We start from the raw sequence: 14,675 nt of genomic DNA, 5'->3' as shown, positions 1-14,675 counted from the left end.
GCAAGGTCTGGCGCTCTATCAAAAATTACCTTCAATCCTTTAGGTTTTTACATCTTTCCAACGACCATTCGCAGCATCATTGAACCATTTCTTTGTAGCCTTATTTTCAGGAAGTTTCCAGGTTCCCTAACAGGCATAATGAAGATTTCATTGATTTGAAACAAAATAATTTAAATAACTTAGTAAAATAATATAAAAATTAACTTCAAATACTTTTGTTATCAATTTGGTCACTCTTTCTTTTCAATTATTTGGTCATCAATTAATTACTTTTACTGTCTCCAACAGTAATTTAACTGTCTTAGACAATAATATTAATCATATTACTGTTAGGGAAAATAATATTCATAATATTACTGTCCCAAACAGTAATATTACTGTCTGAGACAGTAATTTAGTAGCCAAGATAGTAATGTTAATTCAAATATTTTTTTCTAAGAAAAAAAAGTTTCAAAAACAAAAAAACAAAGTCAACGTCGGAGACCGACCGGAAAAAAATTTCAGGAAAAAACAAAGTTTTTTAGAAAAAAAAAAATAAATAAAGTCAACGCCGAATCTGGCCGGAAAAAAAATTTCAGAAAAAAAAATTATTTTCTGAAAAAAAAAATGGGGGTTAATGTGATATATTTGTTTAAATCCGGGATCAATGTGTAATATTAAGGAAGTTAGAGCATAATGGGTGGAATTGATAATAATTATATTATTGAGGGTATTTTAGACTAAAGACATGGGGATGGGCTTAATTGAGAGACTGTTTTTTTTGTGGTCCAAAATGTATTTAAGTCCCATGTGATGGGCCTTTTTGCCATTTGCCCTAGATATTATATGTATACATATTCCGTTCCTGTATAAATAAACAAAATACGAGAGAGAGAAAGATAAAAAGGAGACAGAAAGAGAGAGAAGAACAACGAGAGAGAGAAAGAGAGAGAATTAAGAACGGGAGAGAAGAATGAGGATTGCTCCAGGTGTTGTACCGTCGGACGAAGAGCTGATTAATTGCTACCTGTTGAAAGTATCAATGGGGATTCCACTGCCATGGAATTGGATGTCGGAAAAAGAGATTTACGGCGAAACAGCAGATCCATGGGAAGTTCTTCAAGACGTTCATTGGGAAGATTTTCATTCCGAAACGAAATTCAAGCACGTCACGTACGTTCTTACCAAGTTATTACGAGTTAATGGTAAGACTCGTATCGCCAGAAGAACAAAATCGGGTACTTGGAAGGGACAAACGAGTGGCAAAGAAATTTACGATGAGTCATCGGGAAATTTAATCGGCTTGTCCAAGATGTTCACTTTTTACGAGAATAAACCTAAAGGCAGTAGCGGCAAAGAAGAAGAAGAACACGGTCACTGGATTATGCACGAGTTTTCATTGGCCGGGGTTTGTTTGAATTTTGAGTTGATGTTTAAAGATTACGCCATTTGTAGAATCACTCGGATCTTTCCAAAGGAAAACGAAAAGGAAAAGACAAAGAAGCTTGATATCGGATGGAGTTAGGAGAAATTTGTTCTAGTTCTTAATTTTCAATTTGTATCAATTATTCAATGCAGCTTGATATATTTTTTTTCGACCATTATTTCGGGTCTCTACTGTAAGCAATTATGTTTGAAATTAATCAAGAATTTGTTTTTTCCTTGATTGCATCTGATTTATTGTTTAATTTCTAGTTGATATATATATATATATATATATATATATATATATATATATATATATATATATATATATATATATATATAAGATAACTTGAAACTTCCAATAATTTCTGAAAAATAAGGGAATGAATGAATGTGCAATTAGGGCAAACATATTATTTTAACTCAGAAGGGGTGAAATCACTATCATGTGCCATGTACGTGTGTGTGTGTGTGTGTGTGTGTTTTTCCATCCAGCATTGCAAAATCGACAGGAAAATAGCCACGTTGAGCACCAGCATTGCAACTCTAAATTACGCAGTAACAAAAATCGAATTGATGAGTGTTTTTGAAAGCCGTAAACTAAAGTCGGGTCCACATTCGAACAATTTTACAAATTCAAGGGTAAATCGATATGATCGAGTAGAACATGGCAGTGAACTTGGCGCACGCAATCCACACCGACGACGCCATCTCTAGAGCACGCCTTGAGGAGAAAAGAAAACGTCAACTCGTTGGGCAGAAGCAGCCAAAACTTCTCGACCAGCACTCTGATGATTGCGTTGAAAGGGAAGATATTAGGTTGCCGCAGTAAACGAAAGACCGAAGACCCTGACGGCGAAATTCGAATGGTAGTGGCCGATGAGACGAGTGGCAATCAGATTACTCTGGTGCGTATTGAGGCGGAAAATGCTAGCGTGGAGTTGGAGGAGGTGAGCGCGTGGGATGCGGCCCTGTAAGAGGCGGGAGAGATCGTTCGCCGGCAGCCAAGTTGGATACAGTGAAAAGAACCTAGCTTTTGCGCGCCAAGTGGAATGGGAAAGATGGTGGTGCATCAACAAAATCTCACGACAACTGGACTATTTAATTAATTCTTAAATCTATTTAACTATTAAACTTACCATGGTTGTAAATTTAGGTTCAAGGTTATTGATAAACTAACGACAAAAGGAAATGAATTATTGATACACATGTTTTGCTACTTTTTTTTTTTCTTTTTAAGAAAACAAAAAACTAAGAAAAAGGGCTGATAGAAATAAAGAAGAAGAAAAAAAGTAATAAATAAAAAGTTTATTCGAGAACTAAATAATAAAGGAAAAAAGAAAAATAAAAAATAAAAGTAAGGGGAGAGTGAAAAACTAATAACAATTTTCGTTCCGAAAATTGAATATCAAGATTCTAAAATTGTAAATAAAAAGAATTGTTCCAGTATCGAAAAGTTTACCGATTGAAATTGGCAGATTTTGAATAATTATAATTTTACTATCACCTAAAATATATAAAACATAATAATACTTGTTTATTAATTAGTGTAATTTTTTAAAACGAAAATCAAAGCCATAATTTTCAAAATGGTATATAAATCAAAGCCATAATTTTTTCATCGTGCCATAGTCCTTCGATGGTTTCAAATCGAGATTGAAGAATGCCTAAGTTCTTTCGATATCCGTCTAATATGCCTCTTGCATCCTTGTAAACAATTGTAATCACGTCCTTGTAAAACAGGAATTGCTTGAACAATAGTAAACCAATGTGGATATATACCATATACTAGATAATAACCTTTTTTGTATTATATTATCTACCCTTGAGAGGAAATCGAATATATGTGGCTAGACCTTCAATGTCGACTGAAGGAATTACAAATGTGGAAACGTTGCAAAAGCAGCACGAACAACCTGGACTTGTTTCTACACCAGCGGTCCACGCTACGACAATCTCTACGGGTGCAAGTTGGAACGGATTTTTCAATTTCCGCCGGTTCCGATCTGAAAAGTTCCAATTTTGGAACAACTTTTTTCATTCCGACTTCCAAAATTCCGATTCCGAAATTTTCCGATTTATTTGGATTGGAATTGGAATTATATAAAATAAATTTGGAATTTCCGATTTCTGATCCGATTTAATTCCGAAAAATTCCGATTTTTTTCCGAAAAATACACCTATAAATAGTATATATTATATAATGCTTATTCTCTAAACAATACACCAATAAGTTTTGTTTTAGGATTTTGACATAATGAATTGTTGTTAGAAGTTTTATTGGATATTATGCAGTGTTTATTTTTATTTATTTTTTAAAAATAAAATTTAGTAGTTATTAGTTTTACTTTTATCGGCGTGGATGTTCTTATTTTCGAAAAATTGTGAACATTTTAGAAAATTTCGGCTACGTTTTGAAATTTTAAAGCTTATGTGATTTCCGATTTTTTTCCGAAATTCCGAAATTTTCGGTCCTTTTGGAATTGGAATGAATTTTTAGATTCCGAAATTTTTGGAATTGGAATTGGAATTGATTTGGTACTTCCGATTTTTTTTGGAAATTTTCCGAAAAGGCTAATTCCGCTCCAATCCATCCGACTCGCACCCCTATATATACATATATATACACACACATTACTAGAAAATCACCTATTGGCTACGGCACCATCCATCGCTAAACAATGTAAATCCGTCGCTAACTCGTGATTAGCGACATATATCGTGTGTTGCCAATCCCAAAGAAAAAAGCGACGTCGCTTAATTTTAGTTGCGACTTGTTGAAATGCCGTCGCTACACGTGGCAACAAATAATGATCGTCGCTACACTCCATCGCTACGGTTGTCACAGACTAGTTTGTCGCTAGACATGGCCACGGGTTGGGTCGGGTCCGGGTCCGGGTTCTATTTTTGCGGGACCCAAAATCGACCCGCGTGAGGCGGGTCCAGGTCCGGGTCCGGGTTCTACTTTTTCGGGACCCAAAACCGACCCGCGTGAGGCGGGTCCGGGTCCGGGTCCGGTCGGATCCACTCGGGTCCAGGTCCAAAACCGGTTCTTGAATTTTTTTTTTTAATTTTATTATTTTCACATATATCAAAAAAAGGAAAAAAAAAAGATGAATTTAAAGGACTTGAGCTTAGTTTTAAATTCAAAATTATAAAATTTTAAATTTAAAACTAAGTTGCCTACGTATCCGGTATGGAATCAAAGTCCACGTAGTTCTCTTACCTTCACTTACCTTTTTAGTCGTCGCTGCCGCCGGGTGAAGTTGTATTCCCACCTTCTGTAGGAACATATTTATCATCGTCGTCGTCTTCTTTGTCGATGTGATCATCTTTGTGTCTGTAGTCGGTCTTCGTCCAATCTCCCAAAAGCATTTGATTTTCGAAATTGTCGGCACCGAGATTGCTTCTTGTTGGATCCAATACTCTACCGGCTACACTAAAGGCGGATTCGACCGCAACAGTGGAGACGGGGTAAGCGAGAACATCCGTGGCAATACGTGCCAAAATTGGAAAGGATGAACTTTTTGACTTCCACCACGCTAGTATGTCAAAATCTGTACTTTCTGTGGAATCAAATCTAACGGTTAAATAACTCTCAAGTTCCAATCGTTGATTGGAACTTGAGGATGAGGACCTTGGGCGCTTGAAGCGCTCATGCAATAAACATTGGGCCGCCAACATAGTAGATGTATCCGTCGATGTTGAAGCAGGATTGTTATTTGAAACATTAGATGTTCCAGATATACTAGCATATTCATCATAAAGTTCATTTAATAATGTAGTCGAAGTGCTAACAAGAGTAGGTATGTTAGGAAGTGGAGGACAATCAATCAATGATATATCCTTAGACAAATTATCGTAATATATTTGTAGCATATCAGGTAATAGATCAAGCCTAAGTCTAGGATCTAAAATTGTAGCAACCAAATATAGTTCAGGAATATTCATATAATATTTGCAGAATTTTTTCTTAATTTCATTCAGACACGGAACTAAAATTTCAATTTGCATAGCTTCGTTAATAACACCGTCAACATTGCATAACTGATAAACAACTAAATGAACAGTAGGATAATAAGTACCAGATAATAAATCAGAACTTTCGGAAAAAATGCTTAAAGCATTACAAATTTTCAAGCATGTATCCCATTCAGATGGTAAAATATGAATTCCACCCTGAGAAAATTTTGTTTGAAAAAATTGACATATTAAGTCTTTATATGCAAAAATTTGTTTTAAAACTCTAAATGTTGAGTTCCAACGAGTTGGAGTATCTCGGTTAAATCTAACTTGATGCATGTGGTGGGTTTGACAAAACTCCCACCATTGTTTGGTAACCGACTTGTGTCGCCATATGTATTGAATACATGCTCTAATTTTAGTAATATGCGTTGACAACATTAGTAAACCATCTTGGACACATAAATTCAAAATATGACATATGCACCTAATGTGAAAAAAAATTCCCCCACGTGCTGGCTTACATGGATAGAAGCCGTGTTAGCACTTGCGTTATCGAATGAAATTGAAAAAACTTTTTCACTTAATAAATATGAATCTAACACATAGCGAAGTGATTGTGCAATTTCAGATGCAGGATGACCAGTATTCATAACATGAAAAACAATTTTTTTTTTCAAGTTTCCATGCACGATTGATCCAATGACATGTTACACCCATATAGTCATTACGACCCCAATGATCACTCCAAATATCATAACAAATAGAAACTTTGTTGTCTAGCATAAGAAATTCCTGTACTAATTCAAGTTTAAGTCGAGAAACCAATTGCTTTGTAGTTCGAGTAGTTGTAGTTTTTGGTTGACAAGAACAACTAGGTCCATACATGTTTTTCAAACGGTCTATAAGACAATCATTATCAGCAAAACTAAATGAAAGTGATGCTAATGAAATAACTCTAGCCCATTCTTCTCTTTCTACAATTTTTGAAAATTTAAAAAGTTGAGAATCGGTACCTTCCTGTGAAGAATTAAATCTTATTTGTGTTTGAGTTGTGTCACGACCGAATTTCGTCGGATATTTGCTAATCAAGTGCTTACGAAACGTCCCATGCCCATCGCCCTTTTTCCACGCGTATGATTTTGGGACACCCTATATATTAAATTAAAAAACTATTAATACACTTGCTAACTTAAATAGACAAATGAATAAAAAATAAAAAACGTGCAAAAATAAATACCTTGCAATAATTTCAAAATGCTTGAATGCTCCCGTCCGCCATAACCGCTCTAGTAAAATGGACTGAGATTTTTTCGTAGAGAGAAGAGAGAGAGTGATGAGAGAGATATTTCAGAAGATGCAAGAAAGGGTAGAAGAGTAATTGCACAACAAAATTTAACATTGTCAAATTTATGACCATTGACTGTTAAAAATAGGGGGTTCTTTGATGTTTTCAATACTATAGGGGGGTAAATGCGACATATTCCATAGTACAGGGGTGCAAAGTGTATTTTATCCTAATAAAAAGGGCTTGAAAGGGGAGGAAAGGTAATTATCTGAAAATATTAGTGTTGATTTAATAAATAAAGGAAAATGGGAGGAAAGAATGGGTGTGACATGCAATATTTTAAAAATTACTATGGGATAATATAATAATAAAAATGACTTATAAGGGGTAGAAATGTAATTATTAAAAAAAGTTAGGGCTGATTTTATAATTAAAGGAAAATGGGAGGAAAGAATGCGTGCAACAAGCAATATTTTAAAAATTGATAGGTGTATAACATAATAATAAAAACTGGTTGCAATGGTTGGTAAAGTAATTATCCGCAAATGTTTCGGCTGATTTCTAAATAAAGGAAAATGAGAGGAAAGAATGGGTGCAACAAGAATATTTTAAAAATCACTGGGGATAATAAAATAATAAAAAGGGCTTATCAATGGTGGAAATGTAATTACCCGATAATGTTAGGGCTAATTTTATAATTAAAAGAAAATGGGAGGAAAGAATGGGTGCAACAAGCAATATTTTAAAAATTACTGGGATAATATAATAATAAAAAAAGCTTATGAGGGGTGGAAATGTAATTACCCTAAAATTTACGGCTGATTTTATAACTAAAGGAAAATGGGAGGAATGTATGGGTGCAACAAGCAATATTTTAAAAATTACTGGGGGATAATATAATAATAAAAAGGGCTGATCAAGGGTGGAAATGTAATATTATGCGGAAATGTTAAGACTAATTTTATTATTACAGGAAAATGGGAGGAAAGAATGCGTGCAGGAAGCCATATTTTAAAAATTGGTAGGTGTATAACATAATAATAAAAAGGGCTTGCTAGGGGTTGTAATGTAATTATCCAAAAATGATAGGGCTCATTTTATAAATAAAAGAAAATGGGTGGAAAGAATGGGTGAACAGGCAATATTTTAAAAATTACAGCGGAATGATATTATAATAAAAAGTGCTTGTCAGTGGTGGAAATGTAATTACCCGAAAAAGTTAGGGTTGACAGCAATATTACTATAACAACAGTAATATTACCGTCAACCACAGTAATTTTATTGTGTTTACAGTAATATTACAATAATAGACAGTAATATTATTACGTTACTCCGTGAATAACTCAAACAAAAAAAAACCCAAAAAAAAATATTGATGTTGTTGACAATAATATTATTGTGTTTACAGTTATTTTACTGTCAACGACAGTAATATAATTACGTTGACTTGTCAACGAATCAAAAAAGATAAAAAAAATATAACAAAAAATAAAAAATAAAATTTTTACATTAATTTACTTTCAACGGCAGAACAATTACATAAATATATTGCCAGCGACAGTACAATTACTTTAACTAACTGTCATTGACAGTATAATTACGTTAATTTACTGTCAGTGATAGCACAATTACGGTCAACGTTTAGTGGCGGACGTAAAAAAAAAAACAAACAAAACAAAAAAAAAAAAAAAAAACTTAAAAAAACACTAAAAAAAATCAACGCCGGAAACCGGCGAAAAAATCCGGAAGAAAAGAAAAGAAAGAAAGGAAAAAGAAATAAAAAAGAAAAAGTCAACGCCGGAAACCGGCGAAAAAATCCCGGAGAAAAAAAAAAATCGAAAAGTCAATGCCGGAATCCGGCGGCAAAAAAATGTCTTTAAAAAAAAAGGTTTTTGAAAAAAAAAAGTCAAAATTGAATTTTTATGGACAAAATTGATTAAATTGGTGTTACAATTAAGAATTGTGTATAAATGGTTGGGGGTAATATTGGCATATACATGAATGTTTCCTTTATTTATGATAAACTAGTAACCATGCCCGTATGTTGCACGAGAACAACTACAAAAGAGAAGAAAATAATTATTTTATTTAAAATTGTATATATGTAATATAAGATTCATATATTCAAAAGCACGGATGGCTAATTTTGCAAAATTTGGCAAATGAAAAAAAAAAAACAATGTTTAAGAAGAAAATAAACTCACCTCAGCACAAATTATGTTTCAATCATTGTACGATAAAGAAAAAAAAAGACACCTCAAATTTTGATCGAAAAAACTAGTAGACATATATTCTTCAAGAAATTCCCTAAAAATCAAATAAATACAGTTAAACCTCAATAAATTAATGCAGTCGGACTAGCGAAACTCTATTGATTTATCGAAATATTAATTTACTACATTTTTTTCCGAGTCAGGACCGAAATAAATTATTATTAATTTAAACGGGACTATTAATTTATCGAGGTGATACTTGACTATCCGAAATAGCCCTTCTCACCAACAGGATGAGGAAGATTCCTGGAGGATAGAATTGTGGACTTCATTATCTCAGCAGGGATCAGAAATTGCTCTCTTCATTAGTTAAGCATAGCTCTATTACCACCTTACAAGGATTTATGGGTAAGTGAAAGCTGGCCGGATAAGGCTGCTGACGAGACGAGCAGGTTTGGAAGGCGCTTCCGATAGGTCGATTCAACACCAATGTATGAAGCGAAGCGTGGTTCGATCTACGCCCAACTCCATGATTTCATGCATGACTCTTCAGGCTATAAGTCGCTATAACCCCAGCTGAGAACAACTAAGGTCCAGTGTGTTGGAAAGCCAGCTCCTGCATTGGTTCTTTCTTTAAGTATGCGGGGGATTTACCATCCATCCGCTAGTTCTGAAGATCTCAGGCTTGGACCAAGCGGTTCCACTAAGTTTCATTAAGGAAGGGATCCTTCTATAAATCCATTAAAGAGCGTTTCCACCTGGTAGAACATCCTCAGGGAATATAAGGTTTTCATGAGGCTGATCTTGAGCCGCCATCCATGCACGAATACCATCGTTTAATAGAATATTTTTGGTGTAGAAAGTCTCAAATTCCGGATCTTCCGCTGCGCGAATTTCCTGAGAAACGAAGTCATAGGCACGTAAGTTCAGGGCCAAGCCGACTACTCCAAGAGCACTCATCCATAAACCGGTTAATGGTACAAATAACATAAAGAAATGTAACCAACATTTATTGGAAAAAGCAACCCCAAAGATTTGGGACCAAAAACGGTTAGCATCGGCTTCTGTGTTGGACTTGGATACAGTTTCTTCTTTCTTGCTTTTCCACGAGATCAATGATGAGCCAAGGAAAAACAACCACCGCTTGGTTTTGACACTCAAGCGACCCGCCCTACTAAACATCGATGGAAATGTTAGATTTGACCACCTCTATCTACCCAACTAGTCCTATTTGATCTAAAAAATCCAACCTGGATGCTGGATAAATACCTTTGGCAGCTAATCCTCTTGATAGTACGGTAGTAGCATCTAAATGTGCAAATGTCGTAGCAGGGGTAGGATCGGTCAAATCGTCTGCAGGTACATAAACTGCTTGAATAGACGTTATGGACCCCTCTTTGGTAGAGGTAATTCTTTCTTGTAAAGAGCCCATTTCGGTACTCAGGGTGGGTTGATAACCGTAAAAAAATATCTCGAGAAATCTATGAAGATAGAATTCGGTCTCAAGAAGCAAGTCGGTGTTTTACGACCAATCACAAGTTTCATGTTGGACGCAGTATGAATACTGGAAATTATGATCAAAGATTCCTCTATCAACCGCCATCTACTTCGGAGATACCTACTGAAACCTTTTTTTAAATAATTCATAGGTTTGATATCTTATCTCAAACTCATGTTGAAAGACATATTCAATCACATAAAGTCGACAAATGAAGTGGGTTAATTAAAAATTCACAGGTGAAAAATGGCAAAAACGAAAGCATTCACTCCTCTTTTGTATCTTGCATCTATAGTATTTTTACCCCGGTGGATTTCTCTCTATAGCATTCACGGAAGGTTATAATTTTGGGGATTTCAGGGCAGCGCGCTTGAATTTTTTTTTCGGGTTATTCACAAAATATTGCTAAAATAAGTATATATTTATAATTTTGAAGTAAAAATATATATATTTTAGTAGTTGTATTTTATATCGTAATAACAAATAGAGAAAGAATATCAAAAAAAAAAATGTATGTACACAACATCTTAACATATTCAAAACAATATCCATATCCACACATCTCAACTACGTACTAGTTTAATATATCAAACGTAAATCGCATATGATAAACTAAAATATTCATATTAATAAACCACAACAGCATATCCATATCCATAGATTAGAAACGTATCCATATCCATAGATCCCAACTAAACACAACAACAATAAACATAAATATTTAGCTTACTACCATTTGAACAATAAAATTGCATTACACTTACTGAAATGTGGAGTTGTTCGGGAGTTGTTGTCCCATTAAGCGATTCTCTGTATCTCCCTCCTCACTAATAGTTGGTCCGATTCCCCTCGACACATCATTGTCCATGTAGGCTTTCTTATACGTATCAAACACCGTAGGACTTTTGCCAATTTTTTTAAACAATAATAATAGATTATAAAGTAAGTAGGTATTTTAAACTTAAATAAATTAAATTATAGATCAAATCACTTACATGACTGTAAGAACAACTATTGATACTTGTTCGACCTCAATGGTGGTTTGTCGAGACTTTCTTTCGCAAGTCATTGCATTTATTTGATTTCAACTGTGAAAAATTACACATAAATTAATACAATTTAATATATATAAATATGATCCATAAATTAAAAGTATAGAATTTACATTCCCATCAACCCCAGGAGTAGAAATAGAATGAATAGTTTCTCCTAAGTTTGAGCATTGATCATATTTGGACGATTTGCCTTAGCAGTTGCAAGGTCTGGCGTTCTATCAAAAATTACCTTCAATCCTTTAGGTTTTTACATCTTTCCAACGACCATTCGCAGCCTCATTGAACCATTTCTTTGTAGCCTTATTTTCAGGAAGTTTCCAGGTTCCCTAACAGGCATAATGAAGATTTCATTGATTTGAAACAAAATAATTTAAATAACTTAATAAAATAAAATAAAAATTAACTTGAAATACTTTTGTTATCAATTTGTTCACTCTTTCTTTTCAATTATTTGGTCACCAATTAATTATTTTTACTGTCTCCAACAGTAATTTAACTGTCTTAGACAATAATATTAATAATATTACTGTTAGGGAAAATAATATTCATAATATTACTGTCCCAAACAGTAATATTACTGTCTGAGACAGTAATTTAGTAGCCAAGATAGTAATGTTAATTCAAATATTTTTTTCTAAGAAAAAAAAATTTCAAAAACAAAAAAACAAAGTCAACGTCGGAGACCGGCCGGAAAAAAATTTCAGGAAAAAACAAAGTTTTTCAGAAAATATAAAAATAAAAAAATAAAGTCAACGCCGAATCTGGCCGGAAAAAAAATTTCAGAAAAAAAAAATTATTTTCTGAAAAAAAAAAAATTGGGGGTTAATGTGATATATTTGTTTAAATCCGGGATCAATGTGTAATATTAAGGAAGTTAGAGCATAATGGGTGGAGTTGATAAGAATTATATTATAGAGGGTATTTTAGACTAAAGACATGGGGATGGGTTTAATGGAGAGACTGTTTTTTTTGTAGACCAAAAAGCATTTAAGTCCCATGTGATGAGCCTTTTTGCCATTCGCCATATTAAATATACGTTACAGAAAAAAAAAATACTAAGAGGGAGAGTCCTACTGCTGCTGCATTACCGTGTTGAAGGAGATGTTTATGAACATAAAACACTATATATATATATATATATATATATATATATATATATATATATATATATATATATATATATATATATATATATATATATATATATATATATATATATATATATATATATATATATATATATATATATATTAGGGGTAATGGCAAATAGGCCCATGACAAGGACACTTAATTAAAAAAGGGACATCCAATTTTTTTTCTTTCAATAAATCCACCCCATTCAAACTTATTTGCAAATAAAGAAAATCCTTTTATATATACCAAAATTACCCCAATTCATTGAAACCCAATTCAACTCCAATTTCATGATTTATACCCCAATTTAGCCCAATTTCATCAATTAACCAATTTTAACCCTAATTTCAATTTTGACCCCAATTTTAATCCTAATTCTTATCAATTCCACCCATTGTGCTCTAACTTCCTTAATATGACACATTGACCCCGGATTTAAACAAATGTATCACATTAACCCCCCAATTTTTTTTTTTTTCAGAAAATATTTTTTGTTTTGAAATGTTTTTTTTCGGCCAGATTCCGGCGTTGACCGCCGGAGACCGCCGTTGACTTTTTTTTTTTCTTAAATTTTTTTGTTTAATTAATATTACTGTCTTGGCTGCTAAATTACTGTCTCCGGCAGTTATTTAACTGCCGGAGACAGTAATTTAGCTGTTAATTGACTTTTTTTTTTCTTCAAAATATTTTAATTAATATTACTGTATTCGTTGCTAAATTAATGTCTCCAGCAGTTATTTAACTGTTGGAGACAATGATTTAACTGTTAATTGACTTTTTTATTCTTAAAAAAATATTTTTAATTAATATTACTGTATTCGTTTGCTAAATTACTGTCTCCAGCAGTTATTTAACTATCGGAGACAGTAATTTAACTGTTAATTGACTTTTTTTCATTTTTTTTCTTAAAAAAAAATATTTTAATCAATAATACTGCCTTAGATGCTAAATTACTGTCTTCAACAGTAATTTAACTGTCTTACACAACAATATTAATAATATTACTGTTCGGAAAAAATAATATTAATAATATTACTGTTCGGAAAAATAATATTCATAATATTACTGTTCGGAAAAATAATATTCATAATATTACTGTCCCAAACAGTAGTATTACTGTCTGAGATAGTAATTTAGTAGCTAAAACAGTAATATTAATTAAAATATTTTTTTCTTCTAAGAAAAAAAAATTCAAAAAAAAAAGTCAACGCCGGAATCTGGCCAGAAAAAAAATATTTCAGAAAAAAAATTATTTTCTGATATAAAAATGTTTTGGGGGTTAATGTGATATATTTGTTAAAATCTGGGGTCAATGTGTAATATTAAGGAAGTTAGAGCATAATGGGTGGAATTGATAAGAATTATATTATTGAGGGTATTTTAGACTAAAGACATGGGGATGGGCTTAATTGAGAGACTGTTTTTTTTGTGGACCAAAATGTATTTAAGTCCCATGTGATGGGCCTTTTTGCCATTTGCCCTAGATATTATATGTATACATATTCCGTTCCTGTATAAATAAACAAAATACGAGAGAGAGAAAGATAAAAAGGAGACCGAAAGAGAGAGAAGAAAGAGAGAGAATTAAGAACGGGAGAGAAGAATGAGGATTGCTCCAGGTGTTGTACCGTCGGACGAAGAGCTGATTAATTGCTACCTGTTGAAAGTATCAATGGGGATTCCACTGCCATGGAATTGGATGTCGGAAAAAGAGATTTACGGCGAAACAGCAGATCCATGGGAATTTGTTTTTTCCTTGATTGCATCTGATTAGCATCATCAAAAGATATATATATATATATAAGATAACTTGAAACTTCCAATAATTTCTGAAAAATAAGGGAATGAATGAATGTGTAATTAGGGCAGACATATTATTTTAACTCAGAAGGGGTGAAATCACTATCATGTGCCATGTACGTGTGTGTGTGTGTGTTTTTCCTTGATTGCATCTGATTTATTGTTTAATTTTGAGTTGAAGTTTAAAGATTACGCAATTTGTAGAATCACTTGGATGTTTCCAAAGGAAAACTAAAAGGAAAAGACAAAGAAGCAGCCGAAGATTAGCAGAAGACGAAGGAATCGAAGAAGATCGTGATGCGTTTTCCAAGATGCAGAAG

The 14,675-nt window shown here is 33.2% G+C and overlaps 1 protein-coding gene across 1 annotated transcript; it reads left to right on the top strand.

Annotated features, from left to right (window-relative positions):
• Positions 1–952: 952 nt before the first annotated feature.
• LOC105955027 (NAC domain-containing protein 83) lies at positions 953–1,504 on the top strand. Its single transcript, XM_012978727.2, has one exon. It carries the CDS (start codon positions 953–955, stop codon positions 1,502–1,504), a length of 552 nt encoding a protein of 183 aa, XP_012834181.2.
• Positions 1,505–14,675: the final 13,171 nt, after the last annotated feature.

This window comes from Erythranthe guttata, chromosome 9 (assembly GCF_056151865.1).
Source record: "Erythranthe guttata isolate IM_541 chromosome 9, IM_541, whole genome shotgun sequence".
NCBI classification, from domain to species: Eukaryota; Viridiplantae; Streptophyta; class Magnoliopsida; order Lamiales; family Phrymaceae; genus Erythranthe; species Erythranthe guttata.
The sequence above is the reverse complement of the archived record's forward strand: the minus strand, read 5'-3'. Positions and strand labels throughout refer to the sequence as shown.